This window comes from Onychomys torridus, chromosome 9, assembly GCF_903995425.1.
Source record: "Onychomys torridus chromosome 9, mOncTor1.1, whole genome shotgun sequence".
In the NCBI taxonomy this organism is placed as follows: Eukaryota; Metazoa; Chordata; class Mammalia; order Rodentia; family Cricetidae; genus Onychomys; species Onychomys torridus.
In genome coordinates, this window is record NC_050451.1 from 66,997,575 (window position 1) to 67,011,355 (window position 13,781).

The window sequence follows — 13,781 nt, forward strand, 5'->3', positions numbered from 1 at the left end:
GAAATTTGTCCCGTTTCGTCCCCTCCCCAACCCCCTCCCACCCTCCAGCTAAAGACCAAACCCAGGGCCTTGCACTTGCTAAATCCCCAACCAGAAACTTGTCCATAATGACTCCTTTATGTTTCTTCTTCATTACAAATTAAGTATGTGATAAACTGAAATTTGCACCTTCCTTCTTGGGTTTTCTACTCTCCATCAGTTCTTCTACCCCATCCTTTCCTTCAATATTGCATAATGGCAATATATTCACTGAGCAGAATCTTAAAAAGCATCCCCTCACCTATGAGTTGAAAATTTCAGCTGACACCATCCCTTTCCCCTAGCTGACCTTCTCGTGATGAGATTGTAGGATACTTTAAAAGTAAATTTGAAATTCCACATTTGGGATAACAATATAACAGAGCTCCAGCTCCATGTATGAAATTAACTAAAATCTGATAACTTTAAACTAAAATATAATTATGTAATTTAAATATGTTGAAAAATGTCATTTTGAAGAATCTTATTATTTTCCTTTTAGTGATATAAACAGTTGCTAAACAGAAACGTGTGTACGGGAAATAATAAACTATAATGAGATATGATTTCCATGATATCATTAATCATTCCAAATAGACAGTTAAACTCTAAATACTTTTTACACTTTCCTGACAAAAACCTTTCAAAATAAGCAGCAAAATCTTCTCCCTCTGAATAGACTCCATGCAGATGCTAATGTGACTAAAGAAACCAAGTTCAAATTACTCTATGTAATCCTTTTAAGTCACTTCTCATACATTACTAAGGAAAGTCAGGAGAAATGGTGTCACAGACAGGAAACAGCCTTTGCCCTTTCATGTTCTCACATAGCTAGTTCTTCCCTTCAGCCCCACAACTCACTTGGCAGACGATATGACCACCGCATGTTCATCAGAATTGAGGATTTTCGTAAGGTGATTTGCAACAGAGTCTTCATAAATTGTCATCTGGAAAAGAAAACCCTATACTATATGATTGTCGTTGTTGATAGAACCCAGTTATGACTGCTTCAGAAAACAAGACAGGGCAAACGCTGTCATGAGAAGTGGGGGGCAAATGCAGTCATGAGAAGTGGGGGGGCAAACGCTGTCATGAGAAGTGGGGGGGCAAACGCTGTCATGAGAAGTGTGGGGTAAATGCTGTCATGAGAAGTGGGGGGGCAAACGCTGTCATGAGAAGTGTGGGGCAAACGCTGTCATGAGAAGTGGGGGGGCAAACACTGTCATGAGAAGTGTGGGGGGCAAACGCTGTCATGAGAAGTGTGGGGTAAATGCTGTCATGAGAAGTGGGGGGTAAACGCTGTCATGAGAAGTGGGGGGGCAAACGCTGTCATGAGAAGTGTGGGGTAAATGCAGTCATGAGAAGTGGGGGGTAAACGCTGTCATGAGAAGTGGGGGGGCAAACGCTGTCATGAGAAGTGGGGGGCAAACGCTGTCATGAGAAGTGGGGGGCAAACACTGTCATGAGAAGTGTGGGGTAAATGCAGTCATGAGAAGTGTGGGGCAAATGCTGTCATGAGAAGTGGGGGGCAAATGCAGTCATGAGAAGTGTGGGGGGCAAATGCTGTCATGAGAAGTGGGGGGGGGTAAATGCTGTCATGAGAAGTGGGGGGCAAATGCAGTCATGAGAAGTGGGGGGGCAAATGCTGTCATGAGAAGTGGGGGGGGCAAATGCAGTCATGAGAAGTGGGGGGGCAAATGCTGTCATGAGAAGTGGGGGGGGCAAATGCAGTCATGAAAAGTGTGGGGGGCAAAGGTTATCATGAAAAGTGGGGGTTTCATTATTCAAAAAGTATGTGTTGGGGGGGTCATTATTCAAAAAGTGTGTGGGGGGTCATTATGCAACAGAAAACTTCCCCTGACTCCCATTTTCAGGTTCTGGAGTTCTTTACAGTTCTAGAAAATCCAATTAAAACTCCATATTAATTTTTAAAAAATTATATATAAATAATATAACTATAAGAAGCATTATTAACACGAATACAGTAAAAGCCAGACTAGTGCATACAAATTAAGGATGAAAACCTAGAAATCCAAGCGGAATAACCCAGTGAGTAGTAATTCAGCTTCCTCATGAACCTGGAGAATGCACACTGAAATCCCAAAAACGCCAACAGCAGCAAGGGGAACCTGACAAGTTAGAGTGTGATAGCAGTGTAAAGCCCTCCTACAGAAAAACCAATGGGTCCTGGGAAGCCACTGGACACAAGCCAGACACCAGAGGACCAAGAGCCTGAGTCTACACAGGCAATCCAAAGAAACAGATGTCCACCAAAAGACACGGACTAGATGGAACATTCCCACAGGGTTAAATGCAATATATTTGTTCTATGGACATACGACAGGATACCGGAAGGAAAGAGTCACAATTACGCCACAGTACAGATGAATCTGATGAGCTTCATGCCGGGTACAAGGAGCCAAAGCAAAAAGCACACAAAATGATTTCCATTTTATATTCTATTTTCTCATTTTCCTAAACCAGACAGAATTAGTCTAGGCTGTTAAGTCAGGACGGTGGTCATCCGTGAAAAAGATGTGGAGGGCAGGAGAGGGGCCTATCAGACACTGAAATGTCGTCTTGTGATTTGGGTGTGAGTTAACGTAAGGTTTGCCTAATTTATGAAAATGTCCCAAGTTATACCTCTAAGATATACACACTTCTCTGCCTATATATTACACTTCAGTAAAAAGGGTTTTTAAAAATTCAATTGTGTAGCCATACGATCTGGTAAGGAACCATAAAATTATGTAAGTAACTACTTCTAGACAATGAAACACACTACATTCCCCAATGCCCATCTCCTTTTCTATTGGACTCAAGTCCTACATGCTATTGAAAGAGCACATTCTCTTGATATGTAAAAATAGGCACACTATTTAAACAGCTTCATGCACAGAGTCTTCTGCCAAGTGTTCTTCAAGGGCCACTCCACGTCATAAACTCAGAATTTTCCAGCAGAAATGACAGCTCCATTCAAGCTGGTCCCCAACATTCCTCCGCCTTGCTCAGACATCCTCTGGCTCCTTTTCGCCCATGCCATTCTGACTGGCATCTTCTCAAAGAAATCTCATTTTAAATTTATAGCCAAGTCCATCCGTCAGTAGCCAATTTGCAATTCCTACCTCACCTCCCCCAAATACAGACCACACCTGCAAAAGCAATTTCACACCACAGTAGATACAGTTCTCCCAAGTTACACGATATTGCACTGACCCGCTAATCGCCCGGTTTAAATACAAAAATCTGTAGCGTGAAAGATCAGAACAGTGGAAACATAGCTTTTTAAAATGCAAAATAGGGCAACAGTCTTCAGAGATCAGCTTATTCTCTTCACTGAAGAGTGACTAATGTATGACATGGCCAGCATTTGAATTAATTAATTAGCAACTGTCATTTGATTCATTTGTCATTTGCTACTTGAAGCTTGTATTTATTTGTTCATTGCAGATCTTCAAAGACAAAAATATACCTCTTTCTGAGGAAAAAAATAATCTTTATATCCAAGGACAGAATTTATAGATGCCACATTTTAATCTACTACAGTGTCATTTAATAGGGTCATGACTTACTTTCCCTCGTTTTGGGAAAAAAAAATAATAACATTTATAAAAAGTTACTACTGAGAAGATTGGCTTCTAGAAAAACAGCCATGATGGGTATCGTCAGAGAGAATAATATTACAATTGAAAGTTTGGCTGTAAATTAAACAGTGAATATATTAACCTCCACAGTGAGTATCTCTAGGTGACCTGGCTATCCATCGTTTCTTTTTCCATTTCCTATGATTTACTACTTTTTCATGTTTTAGAACACTTTTCAATACTTTCATATCTGAAAAATACATTCATCTCTAAGGAATGCCTCGTGTTTCTATTTGCCAGGGCTTGCCTTGGTTTTGACGAGATAATAATTTTCTCAATGGCAAAACAAAGATTTCAGCTCTGAAGAGGAGGATTTTCCTAGAGGGAAAAATACACTGTTGCAGATCAAAAGGTCTTAATGAGTCAGAGATAACCTCCTGGAGGGCCAGACTGTTTTAAATTTCCATTGCTCTGAGGTTTAAATCGATTTGAAAATTTTAGACATTGGTGGCCTGGGACAGGGATAGAAGGAGGTGAGCAATGTCTCTTCCTTTGCTTGCTCAGGGTCAGTGAGCTCAACATGGGACTGCTGCCCGTTCAAAGAGCAGGCAAACTGGAAGAGAGACCCTGCATGATCTTCCAGTCAGGAGTCCTGGGACGTGGGTGGGAACATGGGTGGGAGGGGCTTACTGGAGTTGGACTAACATCTACTAACCAAGCAGGTGCTCAGGACCGATGCACAGGATGCGTGGACACTCACTAGAGGGTGCTATCTGCTGGTGTTCTGGGTCATGAGGACCAGACCTGGCATGCCTGGTGACTTATATACATCTGCATCCTTAAGTCCTCAGCACTGTGGCCCATGTTACAGACGAAGTGGTGAGGTCCACAGAGGCCAGTGACTTAGGGTTCATGGTCACAGAAGGATTCTAACCTTGATCCTCAGGATTCTTTACTCTGAGGGAGAAGACTGGAGGCAGTCAGGGACACCATGAAACAAGCATGTCACCACTAACATCTCCCCTGTCCCCAGTATACCCCACTTCAAATGGTCAGTAGACAAAAAGATTAGTCTTACATAAAATCCTTCGGACGCTTCTGTGGGTTCAGGAAGGAGAGACGTCTTTGCTGGCAATTTGAGTTCATACGTCATTATACTCCACCTGATGAGAGAAAATCCTTTGGTCTAAAATTTCTTTAAATCTTAATAAACTATTTCCATCTTATATACATACATATATACATGTATTTGTGGCCTGAATCTATCTTAAACCAAGGATACGACAGGAACAAAACTGTGAAAACTGTGATAATCCCATAAAACATTGGATGCATAGTTTATCATTTTCACATTCTACCATTTCTCCAGTTAGCAGCATCCAAACATCCCAACACCCGGTCACAGCAAGAAAAACTGGTCTTCCAGTGACTTACTACCCTTTTTTAAAAACTACTTTTATTTTGTGTTTATTGGTGTTTTGCCTGCATGTATGTCTGTGTGAGGGTGTCAGCTCTCCTGGAACTGGGGTTACAGAGAGTTGTGAGCTGCCACAGGGGTGCTGGGAATTGAACCCAGGTCTTCTGCAAAAGCGGCCAGTGCTCTCAACTGCTGAGCCGTCTCTCCAGCCCCAATCACTACTCTTGATGCAATACGTTTTGGCTTTTTCTTTTCTCCTCTACTTTCTAAATCAGTAAAGTAGTAACTAAATTATACATTATTAATGAACCAAGTTTTAAAATGATGTCTTAAAGAAACGTGTATTACCTATGAAAATAAACCATTTCACATTCAGCGACTGCTCCCGGTAAGAGAATATGTTGTAAGTGAGTGCATGCGCGCACGCACGCGTGTGTTGTGTGTGTGTGTGTGTGTGTGTGTGTGTGTGTGTGTGTGTGAGAGAGAGAGAGAGAGAGAGAGAGAAATGAAAATGATGTAAACGCTCCTTAATTTAAGAAAGGGTAATGTAAAAATGATATGGAAGAAAACTATTTATAGAAATAATACTTAATTCAAGAAAACTTAATTCCAATTATTACTAAGTAATCATTCCAAATGTTGAATCATTTGAAAAAGCAATCAACGGAATAATTCCAGAGTAATATTTAAAATAATTCCAAACTTGGGGAGGGGTTAGGACATGAGTACAGTCTAACATGATGAGAGATTAAAAAAAAAAAAATGTTTATAGCTACAGAGCATTATAAAAGCAGTATTACAGCACATGAATCTTATAAAAAGCATACACAGCCAATGACGGGACATATAGGCAATTCCTAAACCAATGGATCATACACCAGTAGATCCTACTGTATAATTGTTCAGACAAGTGAGAATAAGTCTTCGCATAAAAACCCAGAATTCCAGAAATTTCCAAAAGGCATATGTTATTTAGACTACGTGAATTAAACCGTTACTTGTAGCGACTGTTCAACTCCCAACATGAAAATGTAACTCAGAGCTGGGGAGCTGGCTCTGTGGCCACAGCAGATGCTGTGAAAGCATGAACTTCAGATCCTCAGAACCTACCTACATGCTGGGCGGAACGCTAGCCTGTGCATAGTTCCAGCCCAAGAAGACAGGAGCTGGCTAGCAGGAGTAGCCACCTCAGCCAGCTCTGGGTTTAAATGGGAGACCTTGCCTCAGTGAATAAGAGGGTAGATCAAGGATGATTTCCAATTGCAACCTCAGGACTCCACATGTGCATGCAAACACACACACACACACACACACACACACACACACACAGAAAACATTACAAGTAAAATTATATAATTCTCCATCCATCCATGCAACAGATACATATGTTGAACATCCCAAAGTGAAAGGCAGGATCTAGATCCACAAGAGTGAACAGGACTCCGAATGAAGCACATGTGTTAGCACAGAAACTCGAAATCACGTAAGTATTAGTGACATCCACAGAGAAGTAAGAGAACACGGCAATCAAACGTGCAAGCCAAGCTCCTTGTAGCTGAACGACTTCTCTAGCCAAAAGACAAGAAGTGGGAAAGGATTCCACCCCAAACCACAACCTTCCCAGCTGCATAGGGAATTCTGGGGGAGCAGGGAGAAGAGGCAGCAAGGGTGGGGGCCGGGCTTCGAGATGCTCCAGGGCATCTCTGCGGCCTGTGTGCTGGGAGGGAGAGGCTGGATCTGTTAAAGCACCAGCCCCACTGCAGCCTGGCTACGTGACTCTGACCACGTCCAGCACAGAGATGACAATATTAGTTCATTTGGGACGATAGTGTCAGCAACATAAAATGAGGACAACAGAACGCCAGGCAGAGGGTCTGAGCGGTTCCTACTCCCACCGTCTCCAGAAGTCTGTGTCTGGTCTTTGTAAAACAGTCATAACGATGCTTTTATGAACCAAGTCACAGTATAGCTCTAAAGATCAAATAACTACTATCAAAGCCTACATAAGGCAGAAGGTTAAATTGATTTCTCATCCCCTTTTTTATGGGGCCAGGATCACCTGTTTTTCACAAACAGTAACATCACTAAGAAAACAAAATGGTTCTAATAAAGAGCCTCATCATCACCTTGGCTCCCTGTTTTTGGCACGCCTGTGGATGTCAAGTGTGACCACGGGGTGCTATTTCTTGGCTAACCACTAGGGGGAGTGAAGACCTAGAGCGCTTGTCTTAGGCGGCATCAGGCCTGCCCTTTAAATTTGTCTCAAAAGCCAGCGTTTCAAATACTCTGTGCCGCAGCTGGTAAGGCGGCTCAGTGAGGAAAGATTCTGGCACAGAGACTGAGGAGCTGAATTAGATCCACAAGAACCACGTGGTTCCAGGAGAGAACCGACTCTGGAAAGACCTCCACACTCTCCATGGGGCAAATGCAAGAACATGCATACGATTAAATATTCCCAAAAAATCTTTAGTAAATACTCTGAGTTGTTTAGTAAGCACAGCACTGAAGCATTTAGGAATTTCTTCCAGGCTCTCTCTCTCTCTCAAGTTGATTTTATTTCATTCAAATCCTTCCTTCATGTTTATTAAGGTAAAAACTGCTAAACACTATGCGTATAGGATATATAGCTGCTGTTTCGGTGTACATAAGTCTCATGAAGTCGCCATATCACCTGAGCTAGTTAACTGGCCCATCACCACACTGTTATCCGTCCTTTCTGTTCCTGTGTGTATATATGAAGTGTGAGTGTGTGCAAGCGCATGCTCATGTCTGTGAGTTCAAGCATGCATGTGCCACAGTGTGTGTGTGTGTGTGTGTGTGTGTGTGTGTGTGTGTGTGTGTGTGAGAGAGAGAGAGAGAGAGAGAGAGAGAGAGAGAGAGAGAGAGAGAGATGATCTGGGGACAACTTAGTGTGGGTCCTCTTTCTCCACCTTGTTGGAAACTAGGTCTCCTGTTCACAGCTGTACATGCCAGGCGGCTGGCTGCCAGCCTCTGGGACGGCTCCTGTGCCTTCTCCTCCCCTTTCACCATAAGGAGCACTGGGAAGACAGGCAGATGACTCTTCACTCAGTTTCCAAGGGTTCTGGGAACTAAATCCAGGCTTGGACAGAAAGGGCTCCACCCACTGAGCCAGCACCCCCTTACTTCCCCTCCCTCCCTCTCTCCTTTCCTTCCTTCCTTCCTTTCTGACCTCCAGACTCTTAGGGATTAGGGGTTCTGAATCTAGCCCCAGTCCAGATTACAAATCATTATGGCCCAACTAAGTGAGTGTCACCTTCATGCAATTTTGGATACATACATGCTAAGGTTCTACCACCCAGCTCTATTTTTCAGTATGCTGTCAGCAAAGGAACCAACCATTACAACATTATAGTAAGACAGACAAGGTTACCACACTGAGGTTATCGCTCATCTTAGCATAATTACATTTTTGACTGGTGGCTCCCTGATGCGATTTTGTTTTCAGGAAGAGTTCCACAGATGGCTAATCCTATCAAAGTTGTTTTGATTCATGCGAGCTCGAGTCTGTAATGATATTTTGATATTTGTCTCGTGCTCTTGGGGGTGGGGTAATTATGGCTTACTGAATCTTCGTGATCCTTAAACTCAAATGCTAAAGGCCTTCACCACAGCAGTCAGGCTACAAACACTGTGATTTCATTTTATATAGGACCATTCAGAGTGGGGGAGAGGGGAGCAGAAGAGGGAGGGGATGGTAGGGGATGGGGGGGACCAAGGACAGTGTAAACACAGAGACAGTTCTTCATCTTCATGTGTGTTCCAAATAATTCCCTCTGTCTCTGAGACAGGATTCATAGTCTGTCTCTCCCCACCCCCTCCTCTCTTTCTCTCTCTCCCCCGCTCAGGGCAAGCACTCTACCACTGAGCTATATCCCCAGCCTGGCAGGGTTCTTTTATCTCTTTACTATCCAATTAGTGAATGAATTAATGCAGGGAAGACCCTGTAGCAAACTGAACTTGACAATGCTTTTCTTAGGTTCTGGAACCACAAGATGGTGGGCCCTACCATTCCATTCATCAGAAGCTCTAGCTGCAAGCTTTTGAGCTTCCTGACTTGAACACTGATCAAAAGTGATTGGCGTCCCTGGGCATGGGGGAGCACCTCTATAATCCTGGCACTCAGGAATGAGGAGACAGGAGATCTCAAGTTGGAGGTCAGGCTGAGCTTCGTGTAGTGAGACCCTATCCTCAAACTACGACAGAACAAAGATTAGTAACTCCATAATGATTTACATTGAATAATGTAGAGTCAATGTATATATTTACATTGAATAATGAATTCACTGGAACCACTTTTCAGGGTTTTTGTTGTTGTTGTTGCTTTTGTTTTTTATCATTCATCCATTCATTCATTCCAAGCATTTTTTATTGAGTGTCTACTTTACGCAGGCTCTGTTCAGGCTCTCAGAGATTGAACAAGCCCTGGAAGTTTGGACTTTCGGACTTACAGTTAGTGAAACCAAAAGTATCAAACTTGAGGTTGACATTTTCCAAAGAAGAACTTCTTTTACCTGTCCAGCATCTTGGTACTGGCTCGTTCCAGCTTCTCCAGTATCTGAGGAAGTTGGGTGTCATCATCATACGAACCTCCCCAGCCAAGAACTCGAGCAAGGTCATTGCCGGTACCCAGAGGCAATACCCCCACCTGGCACTGCAAAAGAATGCAACAGTGATACTGTGAGAGAACTTGGGAAACGGGGATCCTGGCTGAAGCTACACAGCAAGACCCAAAGACCCCACCCAGAGAGCACTTGCCTGTTTGTTCAAGTTCAGTTTGTCAATCTCCGACAAGACCCAGCCCACACTCCCATCTCCTCCACAGACAAGAATCCGGAAGTTGTCAAACTTCTGAAATAACCTTAGGCTGAAAGTAAAATGTCTATTTTTAGTGTAAATACATTAAAAAAAAACATTTTCTCCAACTACTGTTCATTTTATAGTCATTATTATCACATTCATATTAAATATAAGAATTCTTACATAAAAGCTAACTTGAGCATGATAGTTAACTAAAGAAGTTTTTGAATAAAAATGTGTTATAAGAAGAAACTGAGATAAATTAGAAGTAAGGGGAAATGAAAAAGGAGAAAAACAGAAGTGAAGCAGGATCAGGAAAGTGAACTGAAGGCAGAGCAGACAGCTTCTCCATTGCAGGACACACCATTTCCTGAGGAATTACAAACCAAGGGGGACACTGAGGCTGTGACTAAAGACAGCTGCCAGCCCTTGCCCCACGGCTCTCTGCATCCCCCACTCTCCGCCCTTCCTTTTATTTCTATCTTCCTGAGAAAACCTCAGGTCCTGTGTGCGCAACAGTCTCACAAGGAGAGACACTCAGAGATTTAGCGAGTGAACGGCCCCTTCATGAGAAGACAGAGCATCGGCGCCACAGAAGAATCACACACACACACACTGAAAGAGGATGAAGGACCCCAAGGCATACTCTCCGCAGTGGAAATGCCAGGGAGTCACATCCATTTGGGGACTTTAAGGTATACAACCCCACAGAAGCACAAAGGACGGTCAACCAAAGTCCCTTATCTCTATCTGAAGTCGGCCTGAGCTCCTTCAGGAACTGCCCCTATGGGGCTAGACAGAACCCCCTCTGGTTAAGTCGCTGACTGTTTTCATGAAGGTAATCTCTATTATCAGTTTGTACTTTACATCTATACACAGTTCTCTTCCCTACAGCTAAGCATTTGTTTGATGTAAGACACACACTTAAAATATTTTTATGCACATTTTAGAATTTGGAAGTTTGGATAACAAATTTGGAACAGATATAAGGAAGATGAATAACATCAGAAAGGTTGTGTTAAAATGTGAATTAGGAGGCCAGGCAGTGGTGGTGCATGCCTTTCATCCCAGCACTCGGATCTCTGTGAGTTCGAGGCCAGCCTGTACTACAAAGTGAGTTCCAGGAAAGGCGCAAAGCTACACAGGGAAACCCTGTCTCGGAAAACAAAACAAAACAAAACAAAAAATCCCCAAAAAAAATGTGAATTACGGAGCACATCTTTAATCCCAGTGCTCAGGAGGGAGAGACAGGTCATACCCTGTGAGGCCAGCCTAGTCTACATACAGCTCCAGGTCAGGGGGGGGGGGGCCTCATAGCCCTGTCTCAAAAACAACAACAACAACAACAAAAACCCATCACCACCACCACAACAACAACAAAAAAAACTCTACAACAACAAATAATTAGAACTTACAATAGAGACATAGCTTAATGATGAGGACTTGCCCTGGATGAGCACATCTAAAGTTTCAATGACCAGCACCGTGCAAAAGTACAATAGAAAACCAAAACCTGACAAAGTTCAAACCAACGAAGGAGTGAGAGCACCAGAGATGTCCATGGAAACTGTAATTTTGTTGTTCGTTTTGTTTTAAGAAAGGGTTTCTCTGTGTAGCCCTGGCTGTCCTGGAATGTGCTCTGTAGACTAGGCTGGCCTCCAACTCAGAGATCGACCCGCCTCTGCCTCCTGAGTGCTGCTAAAGGTGTGCACCACTGCCACCACCCAGCTTGGAAACAGTCATCTTCACGGGGAGAAGAGCCAGACACAGCTCACGCTTGGAAGCGCGTTTTACTCGAGTAAGATTTATCCTTGAGGAATTACCCTAAGTGAGGCCCTCCGTTCATTAAATCAAACACCTGAGCCGGGTTGAGCAGCTGCTTAAAGCGACGCAGGAACTTGACTCCCTGGTTATCTCCACTCTTAGAATTGACGAACACCAAGAGAGGGCTGACACAGAACGAAAACGTTGCTCTACAGAAACCTGAAAAACAAACCCAGGTCAGCATTAATATGGAGATTTTCCCTCTTCACTTACTAACAGACATTTAGAGAAAGTAAGAGAAATGGGCCAAAATAAGGAACCTTTCTTACTGCTGGCACATCCCTATAATCTAATCCCCCAGTGGAGCTAAGGCTATGATTTACATCCATGCCATATAAAACTTTCATTTCAGAACATGCTCTGTAGTGAAAAATCACACCAAAGACAATGAAAACCTCAATCACAGAGTATTTGAAATGGACCACCAACCTTACCAATATTTATAAGAACAGCAAACAAATCTAGACTATGGCTTCCCGCTTGTCAAATAATCCATGTTCAGACTTGGTATTTGAAAATATTCCAGTTGTTCTTTTGCAGAGGCCTGAGAAAATACTTGATCATTTATAATAAACCAAAGATCTATCTGGTGTGGGGAGAAGAATCAGGAGCTCATCCTCCACATTTTCCATCCATAGATTCTTGTATCAAGAATCTGCACATGAAGTATGGCAGGGATCAGAACGACACACTGTAAAAGCCATTTGTGACGTGGCTTGTGGGAAAGGAAGTAATGTTTATTCCAAAACTTGTGATGTTAGAAAGTCTCCTCAGCACTAGAAATAGCAAATGCATTTAGAGGACCACAAGATCCTGCCATGAAATTACAGGACAAATTCTAATAGTAGCCCATGCTAATGGGCAGTTTCCACTATGGTGAAAGGACACACATAAATGAACCTTTTAGCATTTCAGTAAAAAATGATAATCTTCCTTCATCCATTGGGATGCAAAAAAAAAAAAAATCTAAAAGTCTTATGTATGGTGATATGACTAATGTGTTCATGGTTACACTACAACTTTCATTTCAAAATATTCATCTGGGCTGGGGATATAGCCAAGTGTTTGGACACATGCCTAGCTCTTCAAGATCCTGGCGGGTTTTTTGTTGTTGTTGTTGTTGTTTTGTTGTTGTTGTTGTTTTATCCCAGGCATCACAAAAATTAATTAAACAATCAAATATATCTTCCAGCATTTATAAAAACTGACCAGAATAGCAAATTACAGTTTATCATAGGAAATTGAATCAACATTAAATATCCCAGAAATACACACACTTACACTACTGCTACTTACCATCAGAATCTGTGCTGTTTAGTGCAATCGGAGGTATGATAGATACTTTACACTGGCCAAGTGGACAGACGGGATGGTACAAATCTTTGCAGGCAGTGTGTACCTAATCAACAAAGAAATTTTTGAGAATCATCAAAACAGGAAACCAGTGCTTTTCTGTGTTATAAGCTCTATCTGCAGACCTGCTTGTTCAGGATCAATACCATCACAAAACGTTCAGTGATTATATAGGCACATTACCCTTCTGAGGGACATGCTAGCACTGTACATGAGATGGTCTGAGCAGTCTATGCCTGAGGTTGTCTAAAATAAGTAATATGTCTTCAGTGGACGTCTGGTTATGGAAAGGAGAAAGGGGTGTGGGAAGAAAGGCAATGGGGGGAAGGAGGGATGGACAGACAGAGAGAGGGATGGATGGAGGGAGAGAGGGGGAAGGAGAAGGGAGGGAGGGAAGGAAGGGTGAAAGAGATTATCTTAATATCATATCCATAAACTTTAATAACAGTAAATAAGGCCTGCAACGTGCCAGCTCTTTCCGCAGTGATCCTACAACTGGCTAGTCAAATTGATCGTAGTTTACTTCTGTATTTGCACTGGTGTTACATGCACATCACTGACTATCTCCTCAGCTAGACCACTGCCCTGAAAGACAGGAGAGGAGCAGAAGACTCAAGCCCACTCAAGACATTCCGAGTAAGAAAACACAGGGCCAATTCACCGTTGGGGAGCCTGCATGCTCGGAGGGCTCTGTGCATCTATATGTTAACTAAGCGCAACCTTTCAGGAGGAAGACTAAAATTTAATGGAAATTTTTATTCTCCTGA

The 13,781-nt window shown here is 42.7% G+C and overlaps 1 protein-coding gene across 5 annotated transcripts in view; it reads right to left on the reverse strand.

The window, feature by feature from the left end:
• Nucleotides 1-13,781, reverse strand: part of Dgkh (diacylglycerol kinase eta) — a 180,929-nt gene that overhangs the window by 49,548 nt on the left and 117,600 nt on the right. For all 5 annotated transcript variants that reach the window (XM_036199194.1, XM_036199192.1, XM_036199193.1 and 2 more), the window contains 6 exons: nucleotides 12,958-13,060; nucleotides 11,661-11,820; nucleotides 9,796-9,904; nucleotides 9,552-9,691; nucleotides 4,681-4,765; nucleotides 880-965 (listed from right to left, as the gene is read on the reverse strand). In XM_036199194.1, the coding sequence (XP_036055087.1) occupies nucleotides 880-965; nucleotides 4,681-4,765; nucleotides 9,552-9,691; nucleotides 9,796-9,904; nucleotides 11,661-11,820; nucleotides 12,958-13,060 (683 nt within the window). The remainder of the gene's footprint in view (nucleotides 1-879; nucleotides 966-4,680; nucleotides 4,766-9,551; nucleotides 9,692-9,795; nucleotides 9,905-11,660; nucleotides 11,821-12,957; nucleotides 13,061-13,781) is intronic.